Genomic DNA, 20,000 nt, shown 5'->3' with positions numbered 1-20,000 from the left:
CATACATTCGAGACACTTGGTTGAGGGATTATGATCAAGTCTCGAAGATCCGAACATTGGTCATAGTATAGTATTGTAGTTAGCAACAAAACGAACTACGAGCACAGGCATCATAAGCTTCCTAATATGGGGCTAAATATAAGAAAATGTGACCATGGTTGCCATTTGCGAACTTTTCCAAATCGAAACCAAAATTGGATACCAGCCACAATTAGTCATCACCAACATCGCTGACCTGTTCCCACTGAGAGCCAACCAGCAGCACAGAGTGATCAATGGTGCGTGCACGCACGTAGCCTACTGAACGCGATTGGTTATTATTAGTATCGCTGGGTCTGGTTGGAGTTGGAGCAAGGGAGCAGCAGCAGGAAGAGAGAAGAGAGCACACTGTTCATTACGGCAATGGGGGCGGGGGGATATTGCGGGCATTCCAATTTTAACATTCGAGAGCACTTTTTGGGAAGGGAGAGCACCTAGCCACACACACACACCTATACCCTGATTGGAAATCCCATAGGCCTATAACAGTTTAAAATCATAGAAGTTATTTGATTAATCTGTATTCAGTGAGTGGTAATATAACAGCTTAAAATCAACTCAATCTAGTAAATAGATCAATCTTGTATTCAGTGAGAACTAATATAACAGGATCACAGGTAAGTACTTATTACAAATTGCTCTGCCATTTACATAAATATTTGGATTTAAAATGAATTTCTCGTTGGCTGCTATTGTACTGTTGAAATTGTACTTAAAGTTATCAATGCATGAAACCGGATGAAGCTTGTATGGGGCCTCTGGCTGAAAATGTCACGGGGCCCGTGCATCATCAGTGACAAGCGGTATAACCTGCGGGGCATTATCCATCACACTCGTACAATGGCAATTTGTAGGTCAGTATGGTAGATAGATAGATTTATTTATTTGGCACAAACATAATAAATTACATATTTAATTATGGCACCGGTACGAAATTTTGTATTATACTATTTAGGGGGCTCCTTTAATATTGGGGGCCCTGGCTGTATCCCAGTCACCGCCACCCCCACCTCCCTCGGGCCTGTTCCTAATCTAAATGACTGAAGTTTGACAGTTTTATTTAATGTTTTTATAAAGAGCGATAAAGGACATATTTTTTGATTGGGACGAAAATCTTACTGAACCTTCATGCAAAACGAGTACTTCGTATATGTGTTTATTTATTAATTGTCATACGCAATTCATTTTGAACTGTAAACATTTTGGCTGTCCTGAACAACAAATTATTGGACCAGGAACTGATCGCTAACCTCTACACATCTTGTTGTTCTTCTTGTTCTTGGGGGTGACGCTCTTTGAAAAAAGCTTTATCAATTCAAGTCCGATCGACATAAAAATTGGCATCGATATGGGGAATTAGATCTTTGAATTTCATCCAACAACATGCTCATTGCCTGGTACATAGTACGATACTTGTTTTTAAATGGGCCCACATTGACAGCAGATGTTAGCAATCGGGTAAATGCCTTTATCGACTCAAACTTCCACTGATTTTGCAATATAAAATGTAAATAAAAATTTAAATACTGTTTACAAGAAATTCTAGTCGCTTTCCATTTCTACTTTTGAGGTTATTGGGGGTTTTGTTAATCATCTCTTGGCAGTGTCCAACCGGATAAAACAGTTGAGAATTGTCTATTAAATAGCAAGTTGATGGGTGTATATTGGCTTTTAAAAGAAAGGTTTGCTGTAGTATTTCTTTTTTATTTATTTGTTCATTTACACATATTTTGTTTTACTTTTTAATTGGCCGATCTACTGCCGGGATGGTGGACTTTCACTAAACAACTGTCCCATATCCAGTTTTATATACGTCCTACAATAAATAAAATATTTTTTGATAAACAATATTTATTCAGAGAGTCTGGATTGGGGAACAGACAGAAGCCTATAGACTCCCCTATTCACAATAGGAGATCCCAACAAACTGTATTCAAAGAGCAGTGATATATAATATATTACTTGTATATATATTTCAAGGTGTCCGAGAATTATCAATTGGACATTGTGCTTCTGTAGTGGCTGATGTCCTGCACAGAGGGAGTTTACCTTTATTTTTAAAACACATAAACATAGTAGCTTTACAACTGTTTAATTAAGACAGTTTGCACTACCAGGGGTAAGGCTACATTACTCACAGGTTCAGAATATAATCCAAGGAAAAGACACGGGGACGGACTATACTCTCAGAATAAGACAGGATCTTAGACTATACTCCCAGGATAAGACAGGGTGGTAGACTATACTTCAAGGTTTTAAGACTAAACTCTCAAATTCAGATTGTAAGTAGGCCTACCTTTCATAAGCATATGTTGGTCCAGTCTCATACGAAGCCCTGGCATTAGCAAGATAAGCAATGTTCTGTGTAAGATCGTATACAGCTACTTGCATATTACCAGTTTGAACTATTGGTACTACATCCCGTATCACAGCCTGAGCTGTAAGTTTACCATAATTAACTAGAATTTGTTTGGCTAAAGCTTGATTAAACGCAGGGCAATCCCAATCCATACCTGAAATAGACATAGCATATCCAGTAAACGTTATATTTTAAACGCGATACGAGCATTTGGTCGTTGTAAGTCATGGTAGTGGTCTGTGAAGTTGTCTGGGTAGGTCTGTACAGGGAACCGTTTGACAAAACATGAGCAAAGTTATGTACACATAAGTTCAATACAGTTGTATATTATGTCCATTCTTACCGTGATAAACTACATCAGATATTCTAGGATGCCACGAGGCTTCTGGTCTCATGTTGGTATCATCAAAGAAATCAGCTGCTGATGCTGAATATTCTACACTACGGAAAGCGGGTATCTGTTAAACACAAACATAAAGTTAGCTATTTAAACACAACAACCCAAAATTGGCCAGATGTTTCCAGACAGGACATCTTTAATATGCTAAAGATTCCCTACACAGAAGCGAACTGTTGAGATAGAACAATTACCAATAAATTTGTCCCGAAGTGGCCTATTTAAACTTCATTTCATGCTTCTCTCTTTCCTGGATGACGTATGGCGGTATTATCTTGCCTTTGTGATTCAAAACTATAAAGCACCAACAACAAAGGAATGAACAACAGAAATAAAGACGAAATTCAACCACCATACCGGACAACAAAACCAAATGGAAGGAAGAATGGTCCAGGCCTTACACTCACCAATAAGCCCCAAGGAAGAGTTGCACCGCCCTGCCATTCAACCGGACAAATCGACCAGACCGACGAAAAAGACCGAAATATATATATATACATATATATGCACATGCTATGTCTAAATGTCGGTCCAAATATGTTCGTCCATATTCATGTCTGTTTTGTCACAAATTCACCTGTCTTTGCACCTGTTATCTCGTCCTGTTATCTATTGTCTTCTCTACATATATACAAAAACCTAATTATCCTCTTTTTCCACTAATCACATTGTAAATTATTGCACCATGTACACATAAAATGTTATTGTCTACGATATCACCTCGGTGGAAGCGGACGTAAAATACAACTAACTCACACACACACACCTGTACCTTGAAATTTACTAACCTTAGCATCACCAACACCTAATATAAGATCGCATGTTCTTCTACTGTTAGTTATACGATCTAGTGACTGGTTCAATGATGTATCGTACTGTAAGATATCTCGTAATAATTGCTGGAATATAATAAAAATAGGCCGAGTTAACTCTGCTACCTGACCGATGTTTTTCAGTAAATTGGGCTTTTACGGGAAGGATAGATTACGGTGAATGCAACACGTACCCAATCAGATGGATATGTGGTAATTAAATATGTACTGATGGCATGGAAACCAGAACAGTGGCTAGAGACTTATTATGGAAATGTACATATAGTTTAGTAAATACCAACCAACCAAGATTGAAGAAGGCCAATTAAACTTTATGCAGATAGCATTTGATGTTCGAATGTATGTGGAAGGCCAAGGCGGATATAATGACGGTTACAGATTTTGCTAGTTACATTGCTGCCTCATGATGCTGTCATCCAAACGACCATAGGTCGGAAGGTCGCGAGTAAACCAGTTGGGCCCTGGGAAGCGTTGTAAGTCCCTAGATATCTCGTGCGGATTTCAGCCCCTTTTGCCTTTAAAGCTATTGTTAGGGGCATCCTTTCGGGGTATAGGGGGCGAAATGAGATGAGGTTTAATGTTCTACGTTTCTGCATCAACCAAGCTGATGAACGCAGGCATATGGCATGCAGTGTGCTATGAAGGAAATTTTGACCGGACAGCGGCTTTCCCCGACTTCACATCGAATTCCAACAGTCAAAGATGCTTTTAGGTGCACGCAAACGTGCACACGGGATTCAATCAAGCATCACTAATCAGGGGAAAACATATTGCAAAATTGGATCTTTGGAGGGTTACACAGAAAATGTTGCGAAATATTTACGTGGGAATATTGTAAATGATATATATAACTTACAGTGAAAGGAACCCCAACTCTTGATTCTTTACCAAAAGTGTCATCCGGGAATGAAACACCAATTTCAGATATCGCCATTCTTTCAGAATTCATTCCTAGAAACATATAATGAAGACATTTTTCCATTTTACGAGTTCTGAAACTCTCTTGGGAAATTTAAATATCAAATATGAAGAATTTGGATGAATCTTACATATTTATTGTAAACATAACAAGTATATATTTGTTTAATGTTCACTGGTATTAATGAGAAAGTTGATTACCCGTAATAGAACCAATCCATGCTGTCCAACCAAAATTAGCAAACGGTATACCATAGGTTGAATTAACTGGATGATAAACTGTCACCTGGGGGAAATCTTTAAAGGGTCCTAAAATATAATGAATGTGATAAGGGTATGATTAGATATTTGGTTTTATCTTGACATTAACGGGTTTGGTTGGATTATATATCCGACCAATATCAGTCATATATTATTTAATACTTAAAACATGGCTATATTATAGAATGGAGACATCTGGTAAGGTGACAATCGACCACTTCAAGAACAATAATCAAAAAAAAAAAATACAATTAATATATGTCTACGCAATAAATCAGGGACTAAAACGTTTATAAAATGAACTCCGATTCCCTCGAAGGTAGCGAAGCATTCAGAATGCAGGGAATCGTTTAGCTCGATCTGTCTCTCATCCAGTCACGCACACTTTGGCATGATCCGAGATTTGATGGAGACAGTGCAGCGTGATCTGTCGGACACACACTTCCTGTTTAGCCTCGTTATAGAAAGTCGATCGATCGAGATAATAAGTCGATCCATCGAGATAATAAGTCGATCCATCGAGATACTAAGTCGATCGATCGAGATAATTTTGAAAAATTAAAATCATTGGATGTCCTTTCCCAGCCACCCTATACCTTTCCAACTTGTAAATCATTAAAACAATTAAGTACATTACCGTCAACTGCCCAATCTAGGGCACGTAATTGTAGTAAAGAATTTGCTGCCTCTAAACTGTTACCCCAGGCACCTAACATTGAACATGATCCTTTCCTTTAAAACACAAATCAATACATGTAAAGTCCAAAATATTTTCAAAACGGTAAAAATTCTGACTTAAGTCAGTTTCTACTGATTTCATGTTGCCCATCTTTTGCATCTGAGGTTCCGCTTAATAAAGTAATGGTGATTTTGATGATATTTCCATTCAAGCCAGTCGATTCTTGGTGTATTTTGTTTTTGGTGCTCGGGTTTGCCTAATTCGTCTTAAATGTATATGATAATAACAACTTCGGTGTAGAATAATCGCCTACATATTATAATTCCCTTTTTTATAGTGTAGAATAATCGCCTACATGTTATATTCCCGTTTTATACTCTTAAAGATATCTATCTGTTAAGATGTAGAAAAGTACATGTATTCGTAGAGGCTTTATATTAAAAAATACAAACTTATTCATTATTTACTTACGTTAATTCCCCTATTAAGTGGATTCTTATTAGCTTCTGTAACAAAATAAGTTTACTTTCTTTTAAATAATGTTTACTAACTTTTAGAGATATGAATTAAGTAGGTTTAACATAACTTTCTCTTATAGTTCCTTCTATGGTGATTTTAAAGTTTTTTGTGGGTCGTCTTTTATTTGTACAATTAATTCTCATTGGTCATTCTATTTACAAAACATAGATAAAAAGGTAAAATGCCATAAATTAATGTTACACAAAGAAAGTACCCAACAATGATCCTAAAAAGACAGACGAGCAATCTATCCCGCAGCAAAGTTTAAAACCGACCTTTTCATCAACACCAGCAGCTTCAGCCATACCCCGAATTTCATCAAAGAATGCTGGGTTTGTAAATCGTTTAGTCAGTAAATGTTCCAAATCTAGAGCCAAGTCTAGGCTGTAATAAAGATACAACGATTTAACATCAAATTTTAAATGATAATAGGACTAATTCTAAATTAGTCCAGGAACGATTAAATGCCAAACATATACCTTTTCATGCACTTTATTTAACTTACCCCAAATTAGCAACGTCATACAGAAACCAGTTTCGGAAATGAATAGTGTTATTAATTGGTACAGCCTAAAATAAAATCGATAATGTATTTTACAATAATAGTTAAATTATACACCATTAAATTCACCAAACGTTTCAAATATAACCGGTATTGTAGCTCCCACCGATTTCTTTTTGTTATACTTCGAGGATACAAAATATATTAGTAGATTCTTCTGAAGAGTGAATATCCGAGCTTTATGGGTTGTACTGTAACAGTAAATAAAGAAATGGGGTATATAATATATTAAAGCTATGTTATTTTTTTAAACTTACGATTTGATCTTCCATATATTTCCATACAGCAGCCACCATTTGTTGGGTTTCATTTTTAACCAAGCTACCCTGGGCATAGCCCATCTCGTAAGGAGTTCCTGAAGAAGGGAGATTTTGCGAATTTTATTCATTTATTCATTCCAGGGTATGTATTTCTAGGATCTGGAACTGCCACAGTTTTATGGTTGACAGGTGAATTACTATTCTGCTGTTTTGTCAGATTAGAAGCCGTTTTGGCTTTTTTCTAAGAAGGTTCTGGTTGATGTTTAAGTAACAGCAAATATTATATGATTGAACTTACCCCAGACATGAACAATTTTAAAAACATCTTCACCACTTCCTACTTCATACAGTTTACCATTCGATACAGATCTAACATATTTAGGTAAACCCTCGTCGATAGCATTCAAATTCTGGGTGCCTGTTGGTGGCTTTTATAAATAAGAAAAAAAAACGACTTTACAATGTATACAATCTGTTTGAACCAAAATAACAGTATATAACGTAATAATTATTGTAAAAATTTGATCATCAACAATAATTCCTGTTTGGCTAGTGGTTTTAAAACAGCCGTTCGTGGCAACTTTAGTAATGATGATCGAGGCTAGGCCCAATATTCAGTCGTTAAATTCTCGGTTCAGAGTGGATCAATTTGACTGAAATTTTAAGCAAATCCCCTTTACACTATCTAGTTTTTAACTATTATAGTGAGAACTGCCAACTCTTTATCTAATCTCCCATAATGTATCTTTAATTAATTCTAATTAGTCGAAATGTTCACAGTTTGTTATTTGAAAGAAAGGGATTGAACTCAATACAGCAGATTCTGACCAAATAAATAAATGGTATGCTGCTATTGTCTCTAGCCTTTCCTTGACTTTAATGATGGAATGTTTGGTTTGGTTTGGTTTAGATTTGTTAAGAACATACAATTTGATGATTGCCAGATGTACCCAGTTACAATAAATTAACTTACGGAACCAGAGCAATGAGCTGCTTCAAGGAATCGTAATGAAACAACGAACACAAGAACTAGAAGAGACGTAGGTATAGACGCCATGTTGACTACTACAATCAGAAGTGTCACGTTACGTGGTTTTAATCACAAATTACGATAAGACAGAGGTCAATTTATTTTGATTAGTTCGTTGATTTTGATAAACATATCTATCGTGTACACTGGTGTCGAGGCCCACATTTTTAAGGTACACGAATTCCAAGAATCTGACACTGACAACGTGTGACAAGATAATTGTATTTTTGACATTTTATAAATATAATATAGCATTCATTATTATTCTATAGTCTAACAATTGACCAAAGCATTCTTGGGATTGGGCGAAATCAAGGATGGGACTCTTTAAGTCCTTCAACTAAACAACCCTTGTGTATAGAATTTCCCTGACCGTGTCATTATATCGGTGTAGACCTATGGATTAAAAACAGAAATACGCTATTCAGATGCATTGATGATATAAGAAATTGCGGAGTTAGTATGATTAAAAATATGGTATTCATTTCCTTGTCTTGAGTGTCTTTAGATTACGCTTTTAAGCGTTTAGTGTAAGAAATAAAATAAGAGAAGAATATTTACTTGTGGGTTTAAGAATTAGTCTGTAGGCATTGTACAAATCCTTAATTACACAAAGGGTCACAAGGCTTGAATTTGAATTTCATTGTAAGTCCACTTATTAACAAAGGGTTTTTCTTTCTGTTTACTAGCCTTTTAGCCCGGTTTCTGTGATGTTCTTGTCTTTCCTAGTAATGACTTTATTCGCCATTCTTTTCATATAAATAAAAGTTACATCGCAAAAAAGGTAAGTTAGCCCTCCTTAGCATTTATATCGCCCTTCGAACAGTTCAGGTAAAGATGTTATCAACATATCTCTCAGCATGTCTCCTTATTATTTTAGCGGTAAGATTTTTTTTTATATCTCGATTTATCAATATTTATCATCATAAAATTAAAATAACTTAGATGATTTAACCCGTATTTCAATTATATTCTCAATTTATAGATATTTCTAAACGAATAACTAAGCTAAAAATATTTCGTCTATGTTAAAGGGGCATTATGTAAGATTAGATAAGATATAGATAATGAAAGGAGAATATGCTGAAAATTTCAGTCAAATTGCTTCACCCTGAACCTAGATATTAGCGATTCAATTTTAGTCTAGCCTCGATCGTCATTACAACCGTTTTACGATAATAAACAAAGTCTCGATTATTCGTTTTTACCGTTTTTACGGTTATTTCATCCACAACAAAACGTATTCAAATCTACTCAATATCGAAGGCTATCGATGGCATCGAGAGTTGAATATGGTCTTGATAAGTTAATTAATGTCTAATTAATACATTTAAAGCCTAAAGAAAGACCTGCAATATGCAGATTTAGCTCTTGCATAATGCATGTTTAGACTTTATCAAAATTTACAGTTTTCGGACAATATTTAAAAGCTAAATCGGCCTATTGCAGATCTTTCTTTTTGGCATTTATTCACATGCCAACCCAATAACCAACTCTCTAGGACATCGATGTTTTGGATTTTCAACGGATTTTAACACGATTGCAAGTTAATAATTTAATTAAAAAGTGGATAATCGAGACTTTGTTTATTATCGTAAGAACTGTATTAATGACAACCAAGACTACACTGTTCAGTTCAGAATGAAGTAATTTGACTGAAATTTTCAACATTTTTTCCGTTTTCTATTATCTAAATCTTACAAAATCAAAATGTCAGCTACAGATAATCTCCCATCTTAGATTGAATCGGATTACAACGGAAGTTATAAGTGGCACTGGCTGGTTTTGACCGCATCCTATATCGTCTGCAGTGGATGTCGAATGTTGACAGGTTTTCATTTTTTGTTCTTTTGTCTTTGCTTTTCTGACTAAAAGCAATTGTTTATTTTTTCCACTAAAACAAGCTACTTTGCCGGGATAAAACCAGTTGTTTTCTCACTCAGAGAACGGGGTATCTTTCTCTCTAAAATGCCCCACTAACAGCATGTACCTGCTTAATAAACTTTACTAACTTCATTTGTCTGACGTGAGAAACCATAATATAATAATATGTACCACAGTCATAGTTTGATAAAAAAAAAATTTGTTTGTGCGTTTTAAATTGAATGTGTGAGTATGTGTCTCTTTGTCTTTAATTTTCTATAATATCAACTGGTGTCCACAGAGTTGTACACCACAAAGTTGCAGCCTGACTTAAATTGACTCTTCTCCAATACCAATTGTATAGGTATTGGATTACATGCGCCTATAACCAAGGCGCACCAATCACAGCTCAGTATATCTTTTCGTTCCCTTCTCTTAAGATGAACGAATTATTTACGGAGACTCTAGTGTCGAGGAAACGTTGTGCCCTGTTTTTCAACCACTGAACTGGTGACTCTAAAATCCAGGACCAGATATCCTCTGTGTTTCACTATCCTTAAAGGGGGCAAGTCTTATTGGTCAATGTAACTCAACATTGATGGTGTTATCTTAGCGTGAAAAGATGGGCTTCTAATATCCAATAATTTAAGATAAAATGAAAATTTTAAAATTGGCACACGAAACGCGTGCCAGAATGCTTTCGAGTGCCATTTGTAATTGAGCGACTCGATGAACGAGGCTAAACATATCCCACAGGAGAATACTACCAGTGTAGACTAGAATAACCAGACACCGAAGACTGCCATTCAATTTGGACTCTTCGCGTATTTCGTGGAATATAACAGATTAGAAATTACAGTAAAAACCGAAACCACTGAATGTAAATCAATTTATATACATTGATATTACAGTATTATATGCGTTGCGACCCATTTGTGTTCATTTCTAGGTGCCAAAATATAGCGATTTAGCCCCTTTAAACATTTTACAATTGTTTCTTTAATCATATAATATTTATTGCTTTTAATGTCTTTACGACGTTTTCTTAAAAAGTGTAAATTAACTTTTTAAGTCATGGAAAATGGCAATAATTCGAGAAATCTCATAGGATGATTGCGTGTTCAATGTGATCTTTTCTTTGGAAGTTCCGGGTTTGATTTAGTTTGGACATAGGTATACAAGTAATTGTCTCTATATAAACACAATAGATGTAGAGAAAAACATAAATATTTTAATACGTTCATTGACAAGTTGTATCCAGTACCTAAAGGCCACCTTTTCATCCTTTGTCGTGTTCATCAATAAAAGGAAAAGTAAAATACGTAATTAAGATTTATTTGTACGTACTGTACTTCCGCGTTCCCTTGGTCGAAATATTTGCTTCTCCAGCTCTCATCTTGTTTAAAGAGACGTTAGCGCTTTGGACGTCTTGGCTGGCTGGAAAAAATAAATTCAATTTTACGTGATTTGACTATTCAGTTATTATTGGAGATGTTGAAACTGTATTGGAAGCTATGGCTATGGCATTTTAACTTCAAATCATTTGTTTTACAATAGTGAATTTCAAAGAGTTAAATAAAAAGTCACGAATACTGCCTCTCTCTAAGTAAGCCAGTGATTGATTGGATTATCGAATCCTGTAAAGTTCAAAACTAACAGCATCCAGTTTTCTAATAATGTCACCTTCAATCTACAACATTTATTTATATACATGTACTTTATTTTAACTATTCTTTTTTAATATTTGGTGAAAAATATGTCTATCCCTTAAACAAAAAAGCACGTGTCCATTGTGAATGTATGACAACACATCCCAAAGACAACTCATCCTAAGACAACTCATCCCAAGTTTAGAAGACCGTCATCCCAAGTTTAGAAGATCACTCATCCGGAGTTTAGAAGACCACTCATCTCACTATAGTCGTGTTTGCTTCAATACGTGGGCCGAAATAAAATACCACTTAGACCAATAAAATACTCAATTTATTGTTTTTTTTATTTATCATTATTTATTGAATTAATTTATATTAAATCAACAATTTATAAAAGAATTTATTACATCAACAATTTACAAGAATAAAATTATTAATAACATACATTAATCCTTATTACATTAATCCTTATTCAAATAGATCTTTTTTTATTTAGTTTTTTCTTCAATTTTTTCTTCACTTTTTTTATTAGTCTTTTTCTTCATTTTTTTGTTCATTCCGTTAGTTCGTTGGCTCGAAGATGGCTCCACATCTTTTCAATAATTGCTTTGTACTAATTGCGTTTTTCTTCTATTCGAGCCCGCGAGTTAAGCAGCTTCAAAACTGTCCAATGGTTTCTCAACCGAAATCCCACTCTATGCCGACCTGTCGGATGTTATTTAGTTGTCACCACCTTTATTCCTTTCCGATTTTCTTTTTTTGTGGTTAATTTCTAGGTATGCCAAATTCTGTGTCGAAACCCAAAATGATTATATTTAATATATGATAAATTATTGGTAACATTACAGTTGCAGCGGGTGACTGGGGTAAAATCTGTAGATGAACCGGAAGCGAAAAGCATAGATGAAATTATACAAGCAGCATCCATGCAAGGTAAAAACAAAATCATCATTTTATAGGCATATTTTGGATGAAGATTTGGCCTAGATCCTTTATTATTGTAGCAACGTACTTGACAACCGAGACTAAGACTCCTTTTTATAGTTAAATTTTGAAATCTCGCGCTTGTTCAAATCCATTAAATTTCGGCCATTCGATGATCTAGAGAGTTGATTATATAAAACATTTGAAGCCAAAAGAAAGACCTGCAATAACCAGATATGTCTCTTACATAATGCATCTTTGAATACAAACAAATTCAAGAGAATAAAGTATATAATTATTTTAATACAGCTGATGAGCCTGTTGTTGATGGAAGAAAGAGTGAAGTATTGGTAGAACTGGATATGGTTATGAGTGTTGATGATTATGAAAGGATCTATGATATAAAGTACGCATTAAATCCTTTTTTTCAATATTCAATGATTACTTCCACACTACAGATTGCCGGCATTTGTGGTTTAACATCGACATCGCAGCTTATCAGAACATTACTTCTAATTCAAATCTGAATTATTGTGGACCATGTTCTGAAGATCTTTTACGAGTTCTTACTTTGAGATTAATTTTCTTTACAGGGAAGATAATGATAATACAATATCTAGTAAAAGAATCAAGAGGAAAGCTGTACGAGAAACATATGGTGGACTGCTGTGGCCAGATTCTATTATACCTTATACACTGGCTTCAAATACTTTTAGTATGTCCTTTATTAAATATCACGTAGTTCTAATTAAACTAAACTTCGACCTAGTGTCGTAAATCATATTTCTTTCATCCAGTTTATTATTTACAGTGAAAGTTCATCAGGATTTTCCGACGTGGTTTCCCCTTGTCAGTGGTGCAGGACGGAGGGCCTGACAAGGACAGCTGTTTAGTCGTTCGGATGGAACGAAAACCGAGGATCCGTGTATACATTGGCGTGCACGTAAAAAAATCCCTTGGCAGTTGGAATTCGATACAAGAGTAGGCCATAGTGCCGCTGCCCAGCCAAAATTTCCCTCATAGCACACTGTATGGCATATGCTCGTCTTCATTAGCCAAGAGGGAGCAGAACAGTAGGACGTTAAACCCCATTTCATTATTTCCAGGTTATTCGCAAGAAAGATATATAGAGGAAGCTATTGATGAATGGGAAAAGTATACCTGTATTAAATTTAGAAAAGTCAACAACAATGAACAGAGGAAAATCGTTTTTCAAAATGGAAACGGGTAAATACAATTGATACAGATTAGATTAGTGAATATTTAGTGAAAGGGTGAAAGGGTTGAAATCAACAAAATGAGGTTTAACGTCCTACTGTTCTGCTCAGACTGGGCTAATGAAGATGGGGTTGAAATCAAAACTGTTCTAAGCAAACAAGCCACAATATATTCCCTTTTAACACATTGATGCCATTTTACGTTATTGTTGAAAAAATAAAAAAAGAACAGATATTTGAACTTTGAAGATTTTATATTCATAATTTCAGTATTTTGACAATTTTTAATTTACAAAATAGATTAATTTCAATACTCTTCCCTTTTATCTGAATCGTTCTACTTCCGATTAAGTATACACAATTATTTACATTTTGCAAAAATATTTTTAGCTGCTGGTCTTATATTGGGATGAAAAGAGGATATGCAACACAGTTTATAAACCTGGCCCCGAACTGTAGATATGTAAGTTTACCCTTTTAATCCTGTAGATATTTATGTTCATGTGTTTATAAAGCTAGGTTCTAGATGTAGATATGTATGTTTATCGTTTATAAAGTCGGGTTCTATATGTAGATATGCACGGGGATCGTTTATAAAGCTGGGTTCTAGATGTAGATATTTATAATACTATGTTCCAGCTGTGGATATGCATGGTCATCGTTTATAAAGCTGGGTTCTAGATGTAGATATTTATGTTCAAATGTTTATAATGCTAGGTTCTAGCTGTAGATATGTATGGGGATCGTTTATAAAGCTGGGTTCTATGTAGATATTTATTTTCAAATATTTATTTAGGTTAGGTTCTAGCTGTAGATATGTATGGGCATAATTTACAAAGCTAGGTTCTACATATAGATGTTATGTTAAAATTTTTATTAAGCTAAGTTCTATATTGTAGATATTTATGGACATCGTTTATAAAGCTTGGTTGTAGATGTAATATGGTTGTTCACCGTTTAACCGTTTATAAAGCCAGGTTCTAGATGTAGTTATAAAGCTAGGTTCTAGATGTCCATATGTTTATAAAGCTAGCTTCGAGCTGTAGATAGATATTATATGCATGTTCGTCGTTTATAAAGTTAGTTTCTAGATGGTTATGTGTTTATGAGGCTGGCTATTAGATGTAGATATATATAAGTTAGGCAATACATTACAACCGTAGATGTTTTAGTTCATAACCTATTAAACTAGCGCCTGGATACAGATGTTTACTTTCTAGCTGCAAGTTCACAGTTTAAGGAATTCAAAAAAGCTTCAGAAATCCTGCATACCCCGCTTCTTCTGGCTGTACATACATCAAGTATATCACTTGTAGTGGTACTAATAGAAGTTATGAAGATTCTTTTAATTACTATAAGTTAAGGCTATTTATTCTATAATTACATGCAAATACACGCAAATATCATTGAATACAGCCATTGAATAACCTATGGTTGTATTCAATGGCTTGGTCACGTACTATTGTCCAGAATGACATCACTTGCGCAGGGATACACTCTGCTGAACCATTGATGTTAAAGACAGACTGCCTATTTCGCTTTATTTCTAATTTCAGACATCGGTCATTCTCCATGAAATAGGCCATGCGATTGGATTTTTTCACGAACACACCCGACCTGATAGAGATGAGTTTGTGTATATTTTAGAACAGAACTTACAGTCTAGTATGATGTATAACTTTAAGAAATACACTTGGTCCAGTATCAACAGTCATGGTGTACCTTACGACTACACCAGTATAATGCATTACGGAAAAAGGGTAAGAACGAATAGCATCTGAACTCAGATAATGTTTTAATTAGATCATTCAAGAATATAATGTTTATTATTTTTTAAAAACTATATAGATAATGTTTTAATTAGACCATTCAAGAATATAATGTTTATTATTTTTTAAAAACTATTAATATGTTTTAAAGGCTTTCTCTAAAAATGGCGGAGTTACCGTAGCAACGAAAGATTCGTCTTATCAAAATAGAATTGGTAGTTACCAGCATTTGAGTTTCAGAGACATCAAGACAGCTAATTCCATGTACGAATGTAAACCAAGTATGTAATCAAATCATAAGTATTTTCTATACACAAGGACCCATTAACTTCAACCCTTAGTAAAACCGATGTAAAAAAGCAATCAATGATGCTTTGTAGTATGGCGTGCTAAAATACTTAAATAAACGACAACCTCTTCAGTCAGTTATAGAGCAATACAGAATATTGACTTAAAGGTACGATTTAACCCCTTTACTAAATACAATGTATTATAGCCGTGTCCAGAAGTGTCCCTGGTCAATTTTACGAAACATAATGTGTTACTTTATTTCACGTCTGATCACGGCAATAACTGGTAATGGGTTCATTTTAACCCCAGTTTCTCCAACATCAAATTGCCGAAAACTCTAAACTTTCCTTCCAAAATTTGCTTTTTTATTGACGCCGAAATACCATACAAGGTTGAAATTACTTAAAGGATAGATAGGAAACCTACGTCATTGGGTTCATAAAGCATTACCCCATCGGGTTCTTTCCCATACCAATCGTATTTAGACTAATTGTAAAGCTTTTAATGTCAATTTTTTTGTTCGTAATTTGTGATCCTAAAACATACATTATGCAAGAGCTAAATCTGTCTTATGCAGGTCTTTTGTTAGGCTTGAAATGTTATCTAAATTAATTAAATTATCCAGACCATAATCAACCCTCGATGCCATCGCTAGCCCGCGATGTTTAACGGATTGGAATATATTTTTTGAAACATAATTAAACGAAAGATTGGATAATCGAGACTTTGTTTTTGTATCGTACCGACTTTAGTAATGATGATCGAGTCTATTCTAAAATTCGAAAGCTAATTTCTCGGTTCAGAGTTTTGCAATTTGCAATTTGACTGAAATTTTCAGTATGTTCTATTTACGTTATCTGTTTTTAACTATTATAGCGAGAACTGTCAACTCTTTATCTGATCTTCCCTTATGGCCCTTTAAATATTGAATTTCGATAGTGTTCCATATTACGGCCCAAAGTTTTCGGAAAGGGGGTCTAACTGCGGAACGGAAAGCCAATGAATGCTAACGGTAAGGCTTCATACCAATTTTGAAAAAAAAAAATAAAACCGATAAAAACTTAGCTTCGGAATTGGAAGGATTGGGTACGTAACTCCGCACGATATTTTCACACTAAATTTGAAATGACATCTTTTAAAGACCTTGGCCTCTACCCCGGAAGGAACGTTCGCGGAACACTAAATATTATCTCTCAGGACACCAAAGCTTCACCAATTTTAAAAATCAATAGCTTAATATATAATTCCCACAGCACGCTTCATACCAAATTTGAAAGAAATCCTCCAAAAAATGTAGCTTCCCATCGATAGTCAGCGTTGCAGATGTACGCCCCCTGATGTCAGCGTTTCAGATGTACGACCCCAATTCTTCAAACAAAATTTGAAAAGGTATATTACAAACTGTAGCCTCTATCGCGTTTTCACAAAAGGTTAATGGGGTAACTCAGAATCGACAGTGATTGGTTGATGTGGTTATTTAAATTTTATAACAATATTTTACTATCAATGTCAGGTTGGCAATATTCTGATAAAATCAAGTAAAGATTTGAATATATTTCATAAAGATAAAACTACAAATTGGATGTAATTATTTTATAAGGTTGGTGTAGATATACTGATAATGATTGTCCTGGAGAAGGTTTTATTGGTAAAGATTGTAGATGTTGGTGTCCTGGTTCTCCATTTAAACTATGTAACTTTATAAACACACAACCAACAACAACTACAAGACGTACCACTACAACCACCCGACGACCGACCACAACCACAAGACGCCCGACCACAGCAACAACAATTGGTAATGCAATGTTTTTACATAATATATCCTTTTATTTAATCTTTCTCTGTCCAAAGTTACCCCCCCCCCCTCCCGCATTTTCAGTTACAACCATGGAATTATCCCCTCACCACGTGGTAATTATGTGGTGAAAAGATCCCGGGGATCAGGCAAGTAAAAAATTGTTGGCTGTACGCAGTTGATATGGGAGAAAATCAAAAGGAAACGAGCATCGTATAGAATGTATTTCTTGCCTTCAATATTTACGGACCCAGTGAGAAGACTTTTATATATAAAGAATCTTCTTCTGCTCGTCTTTTTTTATGTCAAAAAATATCAACACAAATAAAAAAACACGAGGCTATTAAAAAAGACCAGTAGGAGATTTTATTTATCACCCAACCCTTTCTTACGCGCACAAATAAATAAATATAATTCTTTGGTATATATTTTACTGTACCGGATTAAATTACGGCGTACTGATACATCGTTTTTTGACAGCAAGTCACCCGTTGGAAAGTCCGGTGTTTTCTTTAAGGTTATGAGGAGAAGTATTGTAATTGTTTATGGTAATAAAAAATGTAGTTCCTTTTTAATTGACCAATCAAATTCATGTAAAGCGAAGGCGCCCTTTCCACACGACGCCAACGACCAACGTGTCCATATCAGTATGGGCGCCCCATAAAGTCGAGTGACATTGGCTGGGCGCCTCATAATGAATCACACGATTAACACCACAACTTGATTGATGGGGCGCCCAAAACACCTGATCTGTAGGTGCCTTATCTCGGAGGGGCGCTCATTATGACATGATTGGTGGGGGGCATTATAATGGCAATATATGATTGTCGGGCCGCACATAATGCATAATGTGAGGTTGGTTGGGTGTCCACGACTTGATCAATGGCCTGCACAAATCAGCATGATTGGTGGGATGCCTCATCACTGAGGGGCGCCCATAATGCCATAAGAAAGCCAACTGGAGATTGTAGGAAATTTTCCAGGTCAAAGTCCCGATGGCGATGAGATTGATTCAAGCCCGCGCCATGCGTGATAATTCGTTTTTCTCATCAAATATTATAGGTACGCTAAAGTCGTATTCCTTCCTTCAAATTTTAATAATGATCATATCAGAATATCATAATACGAAAATATGCAAATTCAGCCCCAAAATTGAAATTTTCCATCATTTTTATAGATGCTTCTCCTCGGGTGCAAACCCTATTTTTTAAAATTTTCTGGGAAATCACTTTAGACCCGGTGCCGTTTGCCGTGGACCGTCAAGACGTAAGTACATCGGCGCCTCCAGAAGCCCCATCGGCTACAACCCCCCCCCCCGCCAATATTTTATGGGCTAGATACGGGCCTGGAATGTGTTATTGGGTGATAAAATGTATTATATTGTGTATTATGTGTTACGAATATAGTGCATAATAATGTCTTAAGATAGTGTATTATGTATTACGAATATAGTGTGTGATACTGTGTTATAATTAAAGGTGAATGTCGAGATAAGAATCAGCGATGTCCTACATGGGCCAAGAATAATTACTGTAAATCATACTATAATTATATGAGTGTTTACTGTATAAAATCCTGTGATTTTTGTTCTGGAGTGATCACACCACCACTTCCTCCAGGTAATACGTCTTTTCATATTTATCAAATAAATAAATGAATAAATAGACACGTTTTGTACTTTTGCATTATCACTATGATGATTGATTATATTTCAAAATCAATCAAATCACAGATCTAATCAAAATACAATTTTAAGATTTAAATGTAATTTATGCACCTGTTTATTAAAGATGCATTATGTTATTAAAGATGATTCATGTAAGAGATTACCGTTCTTGCTAATAATAGTTCAAAATTAGATAATGCAAAATGAATATTTTGAAAATTTTATTCAAATTACTTTATTCTGAGCTAAGTTATCACTGTTTGTAGTTTTGACAATATATGTGCATTGATTGTTTATTATCGTAATTACGGTACTGGTATATTCGAGACTTAGCCTCGCTTCTCCATTATTTTAAAATCATTAAGTGGCCGAACCGTTCTAATCTAGTTAAAATTTCTAGTTAATTATGATGTTGCCTTGTTAATAAATGTCTAATTAAAATAAGTTATGTAACATTTAAGGCCTAAAGAAAGACCTGCAATAGGCAAATTTAGCTCTTAAATAATGTATCTTTAATATAAATAGTTGAAAAGTGTGAGAACAATGACGAACATTGTACGTATTGGACACGACAAGGCTACTGTCAACATGAAAAATATAAATGGTACCTGACGAAGAATTGTATGAAGTCGTGTGGTATATGTACAATGATAGGTAAGATTACTGGGAAATATACCAACAACTGCTAAAGTATCAATAACAAATAAAATTTCAGATACCAACCTGACCTTGAACATTGTTCACCAAACTTTAAAACATTTTAAAATTCAATTCAAATGAAAATTATAATTATTTTAAAAGTTTAAATTGGCTAAAGATTCGTATTGGAATTACAGATTTTTGAAAATAATCTTTTTCAGGCTAATTGTAATTTGTGCAAGGATGATAATTCCTACTGCCCGAAGATTACATCAATGGTCTATATAAGTAAACGTGTCAGCTGTCATGTAATTAATGTACGAC

The 20,000-nt window shown here is 34.9% G+C and overlaps 2 protein-coding genes across 2 annotated transcripts; one reads left to right on the top strand and one right to left on the bottom strand.

Moving 5' to 3' along the window:
* The first annotated feature begins 550 nt into the window (after positions 1 to 550).
* LOC126831838 (zinc metalloproteinase nas-14) lies at positions 551 to 20,000 on the top strand. Its single transcript, XM_050562476.2, has 12 exons — positions 551 to 656; positions 12,221 to 12,305; positions 12,606 to 12,702; positions 12,890 to 13,011; positions 13,403 to 13,523; positions 13,904 to 13,976; positions 15,070 to 15,273; positions 15,434 to 15,563; positions 17,174 to 17,371; positions 18,850 to 18,990; positions 19,563 to 19,691; positions 19,898 to 20,000. The coding sequence occupies exons 2-12, from the start codon at positions 12,299 to 12,301 to the stop codon at positions 19,900 to 19,902; spliced, it is 1,227 nt and encodes a 408-aa protein (XP_050418433.1). The 5' UTR covers positions 551 to 656; positions 12,221 to 12,298; the 3' UTR covers positions 19,903 to 20,000.
* Positions 1,732 to 7,887, bottom strand: LOC126831833 (protein dcd1B). Its single transcript, XM_050562466.2, has 13 exons — positions 7,801 to 7,887; positions 7,126 to 7,255; positions 6,825 to 6,922; positions 6,511 to 6,575; positions 6,281 to 6,389; positions 5,958 to 5,992; positions 5,445 to 5,539; positions 4,748 to 4,855; positions 4,485 to 4,579; positions 3,584 to 3,694; positions 2,742 to 2,856; positions 2,336 to 2,552; positions 1,732 to 1,855 (listed from the first exon to the last, which is right to left on the bottom strand). The coding sequence occupies exons 1-13, from the start codon at positions 7,882 to 7,884 to the stop codon at positions 1,795 to 1,797; spliced, it is 1,323 nt and encodes a 440-aa protein (XP_050418423.1). The 5' UTR covers positions 7,885 to 7,887; the 3' UTR covers positions 1,732 to 1,794.

This window comes from Patella vulgata, chromosome 9 (assembly GCF_932274485.2).
Source record: "Patella vulgata chromosome 9, xgPatVulg1.2, whole genome shotgun sequence".
Taxonomy (NCBI): domain Eukaryota; kingdom Metazoa; phylum Mollusca; class Gastropoda; family Patellidae; genus Patella; species Patella vulgata.
Note: the sequence above shows the minus strand (reverse complement) of the source record. Positions and strands in the feature narration are given on the sequence as shown.

Coding starts and splice junctions, on each gene's coding strand:
- LOC126831833 (XM_050562466.2), bottom strand. CDS start 7,884: ATGGCGTCTATACCTACGTCTCTTCTAGTTCTTGTGTTCGTTGTTTCA. Junction 6,923..7,125: donor TAAAATTGTTCATGTCTGGG/GTAAGTTCAATC, acceptor TCCCTTCTTCAG/GAACTCCTTACGAGATGGGC. Junction 2,857..3,583: donor TAGGTGTTGGTGATGCTAAG/GTTAGTAAATTT, acceptor TGTGTTTAACAG/ATACCCGCTTTCCGTAGTGT.
- LOC126831838 (XM_050562476.2), top strand. Junction 13,012..13,402: donor ACTGGCTTCAAATACTTTTA/GTATGTCCTTTA, acceptor CATTATTTCCAG/GTTATTCGCAAGAAAGATAT. Junction 13,977..15,069: donor TGGCCCCGAACTGTAGATAT/GTAAGTTTACCC, acceptor TTCTAATTTCAG/ACATCGGTCATTCTCCATGA.